Source organism: Eptatretus burgeri, chromosome 15 (assembly GCF_056783735.1).
Source record: "Eptatretus burgeri isolate ZD-2024b chromosome 15, Ebu_testis_v1, whole genome shotgun sequence".
Lineage (NCBI taxonomy): Eukaryota > Metazoa > Chordata > Myxini > Myxiniformes > Myxinidae > Eptatretus > Eptatretus burgeri.
The window spans coordinates 30,961,968-30,975,427 of record NC_140975.1 but is presented as its reverse complement, the minus strand read 5'-3'; the positions used below and the strand labels follow the sequence as shown (position 1 = coordinate 30,975,427).

Below are 13,460 nucleotides of genomic sequence, written 5' to 3'. Positions count from 1 at the left end.
CGTGAAAGGTTGAAATGCCGGTGTCGAAGGCAGATCGCTCCAATTCCCCGTAGAAATCGCCTGGACGACACGGGCAAGCACCGGATCACGAGCCGATTCCACCGCGACCTGCCTGGCCGTGACCGGCCCGCTTTGGACCTGGCCCAGCGCGAACACATCGACCCGGTCGGCCAACTCAGACGCAGCTGGACCCTCCGCACACGGCAAGCGTGAGAGCCCGTCGCAGTTAGCATGCTTCTCAGTGCTTCGGAACTGAATATCATAATCGTAAGCACCCAGAAACAGACACCACCGCTGTATTCGCGCGGCTGCTACCACCGGCACCCCGCGTTCGGGTCTCAGGATGAATTGAAGCGGTTTGTGATCCGTCTGCAAAGTGAAATGCTGCCCCAGCAGATATTGATGAAACCTCCGCACACCCCAGACGAGGTTGAGAGCCTCACGCTCAATCTGGGCATATCCGCGCTCTGCTGCGGACAGGGTCCGGGATGCAAAACAAACAGGCCGCTCGGAACCATCGTCCATCCTGTGGGAGAGCACTGCCCCGATGCCATATGCAGAGCTATCGCATGCCAATAGGAGCGGACGCGCAGGCTCGTAGTGCACGAGGACCGTATCCTCTGTGAGCAACCGCTTGACGCGGTCGAACGACGCCTGGTGTGCAGGCCCCCAAGCCCAGCGCTCGTCCTTCCTGAGCAACTGCGTCAACGGCGCAAGTTGTGAGCTGAGCCCGCGCACGAACCTTTGGTAATACTGGGCCATGCCAATGAACAAGCGCAGCTGCGTCTTGTCGCGAGGCGGTGGCATGTGCTGAATCTCCTCCACCTTCCGAGGACCTTTCAACAGCCCCTCCGGCGTGATGATGTGCCCGAGGTATTCCAAGCGCTGCTTGAAGAACGCGCACTTGTCCCTGTTTAAGTGCAGGCCGCACGCTTCTAGCTTTGTCAGCACTCGGGCAATGTTCGCAAGATGCTCGTCCGCCGTCTTCCCCGCAATGAGCACATCGTCCAGGTAGGTCTGAGCGGGCAGGCCAATGCAAACCTGATCCATGGCTTTCTGCCACAAAGCCCGGGCCGAAGCAATCCCAAAACAGAGTCGGGTATATCGATAGAGTCCTTGACACGTGTTGATTGTCAACAGCTCGCTACTCCCGGGATCCATCGGCAGGTGAAAATATGCATCACGCAGGTCTAGCTTCGTGAAGTATTGACTCCCCGCCAATCGCGCATATATTTCATCGATTGACGGCAGTGGATATTGCTTCACGCTGAGCCCCGGGTTAACCGTGGATTTGAAGTCCCCGCACAATCGGACGTCTCCATTCCGTTTCAGCACCGTGACAACCGGGGTGGCCCAATCCGAGCACAACACCCGTTCGATCACTCCACAGGCCTCCAGCCTATCCAGTTCACCCTTGACCTTGTCCCGCAGGGCATACGGCACTGGACGCGGTTTACAAAACCGAGGAACCACCCCCTCCTTCAAGAAGAGTTTTGCCTCCATGCCCTTGAATTTTCCAAGGTCGTCGCTAAACAACCCTTGATGTCTTTTTGAAGAATTTCCTCCAACTGATCCTCCCACTGGTTGCACAAGGTGAACGGCGGCCCAGTCTAGCCTGATGCGGGCCATCCAATCTCGGCTGAGGAGAGACGGCCCCCTCCCCCGCACGACGTACACCCGAAGCGTGGCGACCTGGCCTTGGTACAGCACAGACACGTCTGCCATCCCGACTGGCGTTATCTTCTCGCGGGTGTACGTGAACAGCGTGAGGTTTGACCTGATAAGCTTCAAGCCGTTGAGTCTACGCGCGGTCTGTTCGCCGATGAGCGACACCGCTGCTCCCGTATCGACCTGGAACGTGATCGGCGTTTCGTTCACTTCGACTTCCACCGTCATCGGGCGCGCCGTCGCCGGGCCAATCGAAAACAGGCTCAACAACGGCCGCTGGTTCCACCCCGAGTCGCCTCGCACATCGCCGTCCATGACCTTAACGGTGGCCGTCGCCCCACGGCACACACGCGCCAAATGACCCACCTCATGACAATTCAAACACACGTTGCCTTTACACGGGCATGCACGGCGCAGGTGTCGACCTCCACATACCAAGCATGTCCGCGGGGTCACCCCGCCGCACGCGCGGCCGCGTGGCGACGTCCGACCCGCCTTGAAGGTCGTGCGCGCGTCCCTGGGTGCTCGCGACCCCGCGTGGCCGGTGATGGCTCGAACATCCCCGCGAGTCTGCTCGACCGCTGTAGCCGTGCTGACCGCAGAGTCGAATGTAATGGTTTCATCCTTCAGCCGTAAAACCGCTGAAACCATTTTCGCATCTCGTAAACCAGCAATAAAACGATCTCTGAGCCGAGCTGGTTGTCATGGTAACCGTGTGCCAGTGGGGCGGGGTGAGCTTGGGGCAGACGGCACCCCGCGGAGACTGCCCAGAGATATAAAAACGAGCGAGAGGTACGTTCTGAAGAGCAAAATGTGAGGAGGAAAATGAAAAAGGGAAAGGGCGAGAGAAGCAAGCAAGAAGCGGGTGTCTGACCAGCACCGACGAGACAATTCGTCCTTCCCAGTGCTTCGGCAAGCAAGTGTGTGGGTGTGAGTCTTGCCGCCAACAAGTGAGGCATGGGTCGGTCATCAACACCACCAGGGTCTTAACCCGCGACGGACGATCCCGGTGCCTTCCAGACTTCGATTGGCGTTCAAGGCTGCCCCACGAGAGGGTGCACGGCAAAGCTGGGTGCTGGCGACGGACGTGACATGCACGCACCCATTTCAGGATGTTTTCGCTTCATGGACGACTGGTCAGCGAGACTATACTTCCCTCCCCCCCCTCCCCACCCCCCTCCCCCCCTCCCCCCCTCCCCCCCGAATGATCGGTTGGGTACCCATGTCTGTGTTTAGCTGTAAGTCAACCCCACGATAAGCATCTGCTCTTTGTCTCTTTCCTGGCATTTTGATTGATTTTGCTTTGAAATTCATTCTTTATTTACCTCAACAAATAGAAAGCTCTTTTCATTTATTTATTTTATTATTAATAAATTATTTGTCGATTTCCAACATGTCCGTGTTTGTCCTTTCCTTCCATTGGTCTCGCATTGTCCGAACCAAGATAGACTGGGAGGTAATTACCACAGATATGACCAAAAACCGTCGTTGCTGTTGTGACCAAAAAAAAAAAAAAGTGTATGTACATATACATTATATATTGTTGCGGCCACGGGTACCGAGACGCCAGCTTGTCACTCAGGGATTAGTCCTCGGTGGAGCCGACTTGGGGCCACCACTCACAATTAACGTTGCGGTACGGTGGGTTGTTTTAGAACCACAAATTCCACCCAGTCAACCACGAGTTCCAGTGTCCACCGTCTAATTATTCCGTTTAAATAGAGGTCACGCGGTTAGCGTGCCCTCGGAAAAGCACCAATGTTATCTCGATTTAGATTTTAATTAGGACGGCCGAGCGTTTTAACCGCTGGTGCGTGCCGACGATTTTTGGTCAAATCTGTGGTAATTACCTCCCAGTCAATCATGGTTCGGGCAATGCTAGACCAATGGAAGGAAAGGGCAAACACGGACATGTTGGAAATCGACAAATAATTTATAAATAATCAAATAAATAAATAAAAAGAACTTTTTATTTGCTGAGGTAAATAAAGAATGAATTTCAAAGCAAAATCAATCAAAATGCCAGGAAAGAGACAAAGAGCAGATGCTTATCGTGGGGTTGACTTACTTACAGCTAAACACAGACAAGGGTACCCAACAGATCATTCAGGGGGAGTGGGGGAGAATCATCTCTCTCACCAAAAAGTCGTTCGTGAAGTGAAAACGTCCTGAAATGCGAGCGTGCGTGTCACGTCCGTCGCCAGCACCCAGTCCCGCCGTGCACCCTCTCACGAACAGCCTTGAACGCCAGTCAGTCTGGAGGGCACCGAGATCATCTGTCACTGGTTTAGACCCTGGTGTTGTTGGTGACCGAACCGTGCCTCACTTGTTGGCGGTGCTGCTCACACCTACGCGCACCACACGCTCGCTTGCCGAAGCTCTGGGAAGTACAAAAAGTCTCGTTAGCGCTGGTCAGACACCCATACGCGCACCACACGCTCACTTCTCAAGCTTACTTCTCGTTCTCTTCTCCCTCCCTGGCTTTCTTTCGCTCCGCTTTCTTTTGCCTCCCGCTTTTCTCCTCAGAACGTACCTCTCGCTCATTTTTATATCTCCGAGCCGTCTCCGCTGGTGCAGTCCGCCCCATGCTCACCCTGCCCCACTGATGCACTGTTACCATGACGACCCGTGCACTCTCAAAAAAGGCGGGCGTCGGAGCTCACGAATGATTGTTGCTGAGGAAGAATGGGTGGTGGGCTTCAGAGCTCGTGAAAGAATGTTGCTGAGGAAAAATAAGGGCTGGCTTCAGAGCTTGGGAAAAATGTGTGTGAACGTGTCTGTCATAAAGAAAAAAGCTTCCCATAACAGAGGGGATCTATCCTTTACCCTTCTCAACACATCACATTTAAGATCCCATGAGACATGGGGATGGGGCTAATCTGAACATGCATTTAAGGAAATAACTGTCTGAGGACCTGGATGTGTGGATGCATTCATCAGACCAGATTCTGAAATCAGTAACTATATATATATATATATATATATATATATATATATATATATATATATATATATATATATATATATATATATATATATATATATATATATATATATATGGTTGACTCAGCCTGTCATCCTTCCGAGGTCGGTGAAATGAGTACCAGTATACTGGGCCGGTGTATACCCCGGTTAAAATAGGTGTACCATATCCCTGTGTCATAAGAGGCAACCAGGGTTGCGTCAGGAAGGGCATCCGGCGTAAAACATGTGCCAAATCACTATGCGGATCATACGGATGATCCGCTGTGGCGACCCCTTACAGGATCAGCTGAAAGAAGAAGATATATATATATATATATATATATATATATATATATATATACATACATATATATATATACATACATACATACATACATACATACATACATACATACATACATACATACATACATACATACATACATACATACATACATACATACATACATACATACATAACACGATGTCTCAAAAAGTTGTAGACGGATTCGGATGAAACTTTGTGGACAGGTTGGGTGTGTGACAAGGAAAAATTGATTCCATTATTGTGAAGATCCAAATCCTGATCTGGATATGAGAATTATTTAATTTTTAAAGTGCTTCTTCACCATTGAGAGATGGGCCCAAAAACAATATAGTACTGCGTAGCATATTTCAAAAATGTATCTGGCCCAATATGTTCTCATGGATCGGGCATTACGTAACGGAGGTATATGCTCTATTGAGTACCCTTCTAGTTACTTATTTATTTTTAAATGAACTTGGAGACCCGTGCTGCAGTCACCGGTGTGAGCAACTGTTATGTCCGAGATGGAGTCATCTATCTAATAGTACAAAGAATTTCATTGAACCAAATACAGTCCAGCATGTCATTTGTCTCAACTAAACACCAGATTGGTTTCAAGATGCATCCATGAGGGAAGCCAGTATCCAAGGTAAGGGAAGGAGAGATTATACCATCCAAAGCAATAATGAAGTGAGAGATGTTGCTACCCAATACATATGTGAATGACAAGGGGGTATACAGCTAAGTGTGGATTAGTGCCAGATTATAAAATACTTCAAGGGAGATGTTTCAAGATATTGCTTCATGTTCAGGACATGTTTATTGCTGGAACAGCAGTAGGAGTATGTTAAGACTCGAGAGGCCTGGAAGGGAATTAAACTGGTGAACTGAGATCACAGAGTTTGAGAAGAACTAGGATTCAAGTCTGGCAGCAATCACATGCTCGATACGAAGAAGGCTGACAAGTATAGGTAGTTAAGGGAATCTGTCTTTGCCCCTTTCTTGTAGATTTGGGTGATATTGGTATCTCTCAATGACTATGACAGATGGGAAATTTGAGAAGGACTTGCAGACAAGCAAATAAAGAATCGGAGACAAGGTAGATGCTGAGTTATTTTGGATTAAAGTGCCCACACCTTCTGGACTAGTTTTTGAAGATAGATTCCATCTTTTACGAATTAAATACCAGACGATGAGGTTGTACCAGAGATGGAACCGACCAGTTTCTACTGTATTTGTAAGAACGATAGAGATTGATCTTTGAAATGTTTGATCTCAGGCAAGCCTGATGTTGGGCTCTATCTGGAAGAAGAATGTTCATGCCTGTTGAGCCTTGTGGCATGTGACCACACAAGTTTCCATCGGTTGTATTCCCTTTCCAAGTGGAAAGGCAAGATGGGTGTTGCAGTTACCTCACTGCATACATTGTCACACCAAGGATGAGATGTTTTGGAATTGAGCTGAAAGTGTGAAGAGATGCATTTGATTTACATCAAGAGATCATCAAGATTACTTGCAAAATCAAGAGATTCATCAAGAATGTGCCTTTCACGTAAATCAAGAGATTTACATCAGTTGAACTGACAGAGAAGAAAAAGTACATGGCATCCGCAAATTTCCATTCCAAAGTCAAACCTAAACAAACAAACAAAAAAATGGAATGGGATATGATGATGCGGTGTGCTACATGTGAAAGAACATTTCTCCAGGTTTTATTGCCAAGATCATTATCCGAATCCGAATGCATTTATTGGGACTGCCCTTGAACGATTCACAAACTCGTTCAACATCTACACAACTTGTGCTTGGCTGGCCTTCCCCCTTCCTCTGCAGGATGCTACAACTCCCAATAAACTCTTTGTGCCACTCACGAAACGTTTTCTCAATGGTGGTTGCCTTCCATAGGTCGTACCTGAAGTTTCAATGAACACGTGTAGCTGAGTTGGTCTCGATAAACCAGGCAACACTACCACACTTTTCCTCGTGGGGACGCTATTTGCAGTCATTGTGACATCATGTGCTACAGGAGACCCCTGGAAATTAAAACGAAGTCAATAAAGCCTTGAAATTTCTTCCACCTGCAGCAAACTGCATATTTGTCTCCCATTTTGTTTGTTTCTTTTTTTAAGCTCACCTGGAACATAGTTCCGGCCAGCTTATGGGATGGCGCGCCGTCCATCCGTCCGTCCACAAATACTTGCAACTTCATCACTGAAACTACACACATGATTTCGATGAAACTTTACCACAACCTTCATCACCCTGTATGTACCAAAGTTTATTCATGGCATTAAAAAATCTGGCCCTAAGGAGCTTTGTGAGGGTTGCCCCCCCCCCAAAATAAGTATTTGCTTTCATCTCAAACTACACACTTCTGATTAAACTTTACCACCACCTTCATCACCTGTGATGTCCCAAAGTTTTTTTTTTCACGCTATTTAAAAAAATTGGTGTTGAAGGTGAGTGCCCAGGGGTATTGATCCTTTTTTAAAATTTTTTATTACGGTTTGAAAATGAAAAGTTAATTTGATATAACAATCTTTCTGTTTGGCCAAAGTAGTTTCATTGAGTGTGACAGGTGTACAGTATATGTGGAGTAATCGGTGTTTGGCCAACCAGCATGGTGGGGATCTTGCCATCTATTGTACCTGATTGATTTAGGCGGTGGAGTGATCCCGTTATCGTGTTCCTTTGTGGCCGAATGTGAAGGTGTTCAATTTCATAGACGGGCTGTTTGGAAGCCTCATGGATGACGTGTTTGTAACGAAAGTATCCACTTTTATACTCGAGTGTCGACTCTTGCGAAATTCTACTCCACTGTCCCCTTCCTAATGATTTGGCACGAGTTGAATGTGCCTTTCACGCAAAGTAATGGAAACCTCTTCATGTTCATAGCACTAGTTTTCCATGTATTAGGCTTTTTTATGAGTCACTTTGGTTTGTGGAAACAAATGTTGATAAAACCACTACTTTTTGATACTCGTTTGTATTTCCCCCTGGGCAGATTATAATATTTATAATGAGGTTTTGAGTGTGCACAGTATAATGTGCTGTGTACTTGTGTTCCAACAATTATGGAGGATCTTTTTTGGTTCACGAGTCTAAGTGACCACTATATTCGTTATGGGTGTGTGTCTCTGTCTCTGTCTCTGTGTCTGTCTATCTGTCCCGAGCATAGCTTCGTGGGTTTTGATCCAATCCTGATAAAATTTGGGTGGGAGGTTTATATCATGATCTACAGGGTGCCGCACAGAAAACCAGGAAATTTGAGATTTATTTTGCCGTATTTTACCATATAAATAAAATGTATCGTTGTTTTACACTACATCTAAGTTTGCTTTTGTTTTGTTTTAAATAAACTGTACCAAATTTCCTGGTTTTCTGTGGGGCACCCTGTAGTTGTGTTTTCCTGAGAATGGGCGTGCTGCGCCCATTATGGGTGGAGCCACGCCCAAAAAACGTGTTTTTAGGGGGTAGCCGATTTCAAGTTGCATCTTCTCCGAGGGGGTTTGTCGAATCTGGCAGGGGTTTTCGGTATTTGGTTAGCCCAATGGCACCTGCATAGCCCCACGGAGCTCTATTTTTTTTTTCTTCATTTTCGTCCCAAGGTCAAGGTCACAAGGTCACGAACTTAGAAAATTGTGAATTTTGACATAAAAAATCATACGACCGCCCAAACTTTGAGAGCGAGGATGACAATATTTTTTTATGCATAATCTTGAGGTCATTTCCAACCTAAAGTCTGGCAACCATTTTGCTCTATCTTGAACACCTTGTCTGTGGCGCCCCCTTCAAGTTTGTTTTTACGCTGATTTCATCAAAGTATGGATAATAATCCGAGGAGTGCGAAATACCATAAAGCCTATATGACGTTATATTGTTCCTGGAATGTTCCAGAGGAAGTTTTGCACCAAAGGTCATATTCCTTGACCTTTAAAGTTCACAAAGGTCAAATTTTCAAAGTTGTGGGAATCGAACCGGGTTTTCGACCTTCTTTGACGAACTAACTCCAATAAGCCATAGCACGTATCCTGTTTCCTTATTTTAATGTCCACAACATTGTTTTGTGATCTTTAAAGGTTATGCAAAGGTCAAATTTTGAAAGTTGTGGAACGAAACCGGGTTTTCGACATTTTTCAGCTAATAACCTGTCACTCGTACCACATCATGTTGATCATTCTTATAACTTGGTCAAAAATTATCACATTGTCTCATCCTTGACTTCTGAAACGATCTACATCGTCAAATACCGCTCGTGAACCATTGTTGTCTTCAGACTTGTATTTTAGTAAACTTGGCAAAGTAGTTTGTTTCCAACTGATTATTTGTCACTCCTGATTCTCGGACACAAGGTTTTACTCCCATAAGTAACAACAACGGCACTCGGTTCAGCGCGCATCTCGCCGCCAGGCTGAACAGCTTACCCTTTGTATCGCTCTGAAAGGACGGATCTGCATCCGGACCTTAACCAAAATCTAATCGCCTTGTTTTTGTCACCTACAACACTCATCCACGAAGTTTTGTTATAATGTATCCATAACTTTTTGAACTAGAGGGGCAGCACTCGGGAGAGTGCAAAACCTCCGCTGCCAATACTGCTGGGTCACTTAAGTGAACCTTGTATCTTATTCATTAAATATGATGTCAACAGTGCTGACAGAGTTATAGTTCTTTTCTCCAACATTTTTTTTTTTGGGGGGGGGGGGTGGGGTTGGAAATCACTTAAAACATGTAGAAATGCAAAAAAAAAAAAAAAAATTGGGGGGGGGGGGGGGGTTGGAAATCACTTAAAACGTGTAGAAATGCAAAAAAAAAAGATTTTCTCAATTTTTTTTTGGGGGGGGGGTTGGAAATCACTTAAAACACGTAGAAATGCAAAAAAATATTTTTTTTCTCTAAATTTTTTTTTGGGGGGGGGGTTGGAAATCACTTAAAACATGCAGAAATGCAAAAAAAAAATTTTTTTTCTCTAACAATTTTTATTTTGGGGGGGGGGGGACCAAGTCCAAAATTTAATGGCATGATCCTTGGACCATACCTAACCCCCCCCCCCCCACCAAGTTTCGTCGAAATCCGTCGAGGAGTTTTTCCATAATACTGTTTACAAACAAACAAACAGAAAGGGGTGATGGTCATCTTCGAAGATGGCGGAGGTTAAATATGCTACGTATCATGTTTTTGCTCCTATATTTCAATGGTGAAGAATCACTTGCAAAATTAAAGAAAATTTTTTTTGTATCCAGTTCTTCACCAGTCTAATTGATTCGTACTTGTCACACACCCAACCTGACCAATTTTTTTTTTTTTTCTGAATCCATCCATAACTTATTTGAGATAGCCTGTTCACAAATCGGAGTGAAACCATAACCTCGTCCATCTCCGGTGGTGGATGTATTAATGAGATCCCTTACAAGGAACTTCAAATCGGAGTCTAGGCAATGGTTGTCACTTGCCAACCTATGGTTGTTTGGCATTGCTCTCTCTCCTTTTATGCTGAACGTCAAGCAAGGGAGCAAGACGTACCATTTTAAAGTCTTTTGTATGACTGTTGGGGTTCGAACCGCCCCTCACCCACACTCAGAGTGGATGCTCTAACCATTACCTTTCTGAGTCTGGTAAGAAAATAAAAACAAAAAAAGCTTACCATGTTCAAAAAAATAACCTTCCAATAGCCCTGAACATATCAGGGCCACGTGTCTCTACTCTGTGCACCATCTAAAATCTCTGCCGACACCCCTTCCTTTGTCCATATAGGCATGTTGCACACAAGCTTCCTTTGCCAGAAGAGGGAGAGAAGACTCGTCGACGCATCACCCTGCTCGTGTTTCTTGTCGATCTTACCAGCCTACACAGGCAAGTGCTGCGGGAGTTGGCAATGGGACATCGCAAATGGGTCTCGGTCATTGGAACTTGCCTGTACTGTCGGACACTGCTATTCGTGGGGATAGCGGGGAATTGTTTCAATGGAAAAAGGGGGAATAGGTTCCTTGTGATTTGTGATTAATGAGGGGAAATCAAAAATTCCGTGAAAAACCTCGAATACGCCCGTGGAAAAAAAAAAATCACAAAAATGCCAAAAAAATCCCTGCAAATACATGAAGCACAGGGCCACGGATGTCAAAGCAGGTCACATTTTATATCCTGTGAGTACGTGGGATCCGACAGGACTTGCTGTTTCTTGACCATGACAGCAACATGATTGAATTTGAAGCTTTCTTAACCACAGCATTTTAAATTATGTAACAGACCTTAGTCGGCTGAGCGGACCAACATCACATAACCGCATCTGAGATTGAACTATGATCACAAATCCGAGCTGGCCAAACATCTCAGCAATCTTTTGCCACCATCAGAATGGACAGAGTAAGTCAGGACACGGTTTCTTAAAGAAATGGCCTTTCATGGCAGTTACAAAAATACAAGTATTTACAAGGAGCAAAAACGATGGAATGACACGTGTGTACAACAATTACAGCATGTATACATTCACACTTATCCCTAACACGACAGACCTGCCTTCAGAACCTGATCAATGATTTAACACTCTACAATACAGTATGCCAGCATCCTGCATCTGACGTGGAAGGGAGAGATGTGTGATTGGCAAAGAATGATGAGATAAATGATTGACGAAGATGACATTGAAATAAATAGAAGGGGATAGGATGGACCCCCTGCACACCTCACATTTGTTAACACTGGCTCCCATGTCCTGACTAAAACCGGGACCTTGCGCGCTCGCTCCCCCTCCTGTACCTCACACAGCCTCAGCACCAGTGTTTCCCTGTGCTGTATTGACAGCATTCGCAGCACATATCTAATATGTCATGGATTGGGCAGAGGGTCCAGTCTCAAGGTGGGGTTGACTCAGTCTGTCATCCTTCCGAGATCAGTGAAATGAGTGCCAGTGTCCTGGTATAAATGGTTGTATCGGTGCTGTTCCATGTTTGCAACCGCAGTGCAGTAATCTTCATCCTGATGAAGCAGTATTCATATCGAAGGAAGGAAGCAGACAAAGCGTGCACTGGCAGACTCTTATTCGTAGATATTTTCATTTATTGGCAATTTCAGATGGTCTTGTGATTAAATCCTTGGATATTGGCTTTGAGTTGCACCAGTATGGAAAATTTCTAAACATTTACTGTATATCAGTGAGTCTGTCAGCAAGTCTGGTTAGTTTGAAAGAGCTTTACTACTTTTTAGATTTTTTTTAAATTGTTTATGTTGGGCATTTAATCAGTGACTTGGTTACCAAGAAACACTTGTTTGACAAAGTTCCACATCCTTCATCATTATTGGTAAATGTATTGTGAAGCTTCCTGTCTCGAGCGTATTATATGCTTAGCTGACTGTCCCATCCGATACATGCTGTACTGGTGGACATTTTTGATCCTCTTGGATATTTTGTAAATAAAAGGGGATTTTGTGCCAGAATTCTGGAGGAATCCTATATTTATTATTCAAGTCTAGCATGATGGTTGACTACCTTGCTTCATAAGGCATATGGATATTGCCTGGTCTATAACTGCCCCAATAGCCTCGAGACTGGGTGGTCAATGGTGTTGTTGTCATTGATTTAGATTGTCAATATAGAAGTGCAATCAAGAATGAAAGTTTTATCGTGTTTCCAGCATGATAGTGGTGCAAGATGCCCTCAAGTACGTGGCACCGGAATTCTTCCTTGGAAAAGTCTTCTTTCTGGTCACCCGAGGTACTCCACTTGTGTTGCTTGTTGTAGTTTGTGGTCTTAACTCGGGGTTACTGTGAAATACATGAATATGTATTTTGATTCTATCGAGTCCTGTTTGTGTGTTAAAATATAAATAGAAACGTTGTACAACATAGAAGCTCTTTCGGTAAACTTCACCACAACCTCTCATTCCCAAGTTTGTTGAAATGCAGTTTGTTTCATTCTTCTAAGGTGTACCATCCATACAAAACTAGGTTGGTTTTTTTTTGTTTCTATTTGTTTTTGTTTTCATAGAGTTGCTGGTAAATTGAGAAAGCTGTGAACTTGTTTGGAATGGGTCTTCCAGCACTCAATCACTTTGTGTGTGCATGCAGATAAGCCGGAAAAGAATTGGGCTGTCATTCCCAAAAGTGTGGTCAATCTTGCTGCAACTTACCACTCACCACTTATTTTTTCAGACCTGCAGGTAAACTCCTCGTATTTCCATGGGTTAATTTTTATCCCCCGCCGCATGGCGGAAGGGGGATATTGTTGTCACCCAGGGCGTCCGGCTGTCCGTCCGGCCGTCAACATTTATAGCTGTGAGTGCGATAACTCATAAACTGTTCGCCATATCGATTTGAAATTTGGGTCACACATGTACCACCTGAAAAGGAAGAATCCTATTGATTTTGGGTGTGGCCGGATCCAAGATGGCCGACTGGGGTGGCCATCTTGAAAAAAATGTTTTTTGTAATAAATGGAAAACTGCTTTTCTGATTTCAATTATTTTTGGTTACTACATTCCTCACCCAAGGGGAACTTTTTTGAGATGATGACCAAATGGTGTCT

At 45.2% G+C, this 13,460-nt stretch overlaps 1 protein-coding gene across 1 annotated transcript in view; it reads left to right on the top strand.

The window, feature by feature from the left end:
* CENPM (centromere protein M) overlaps nucleotides 1-13,460 on the top strand; it is a 36,501-nt gene that overhangs the window by 18,164 nt on the left and 4,877 nt on the right. The window contains exons 3-5 of the mRNA XM_085857199.1: nucleotides 10,694-10,792; nucleotides 12,571-12,650; nucleotides 13,004-13,095. Coding sequence (XP_085713325.1) covers nucleotides 10,694-10,792; nucleotides 12,571-12,650; nucleotides 13,004-13,095 — 271 coding nt within the window. The remainder of the gene's footprint in view (nucleotides 1-10,693; nucleotides 10,793-12,570; nucleotides 12,651-13,003; nucleotides 13,096-13,460) is intronic.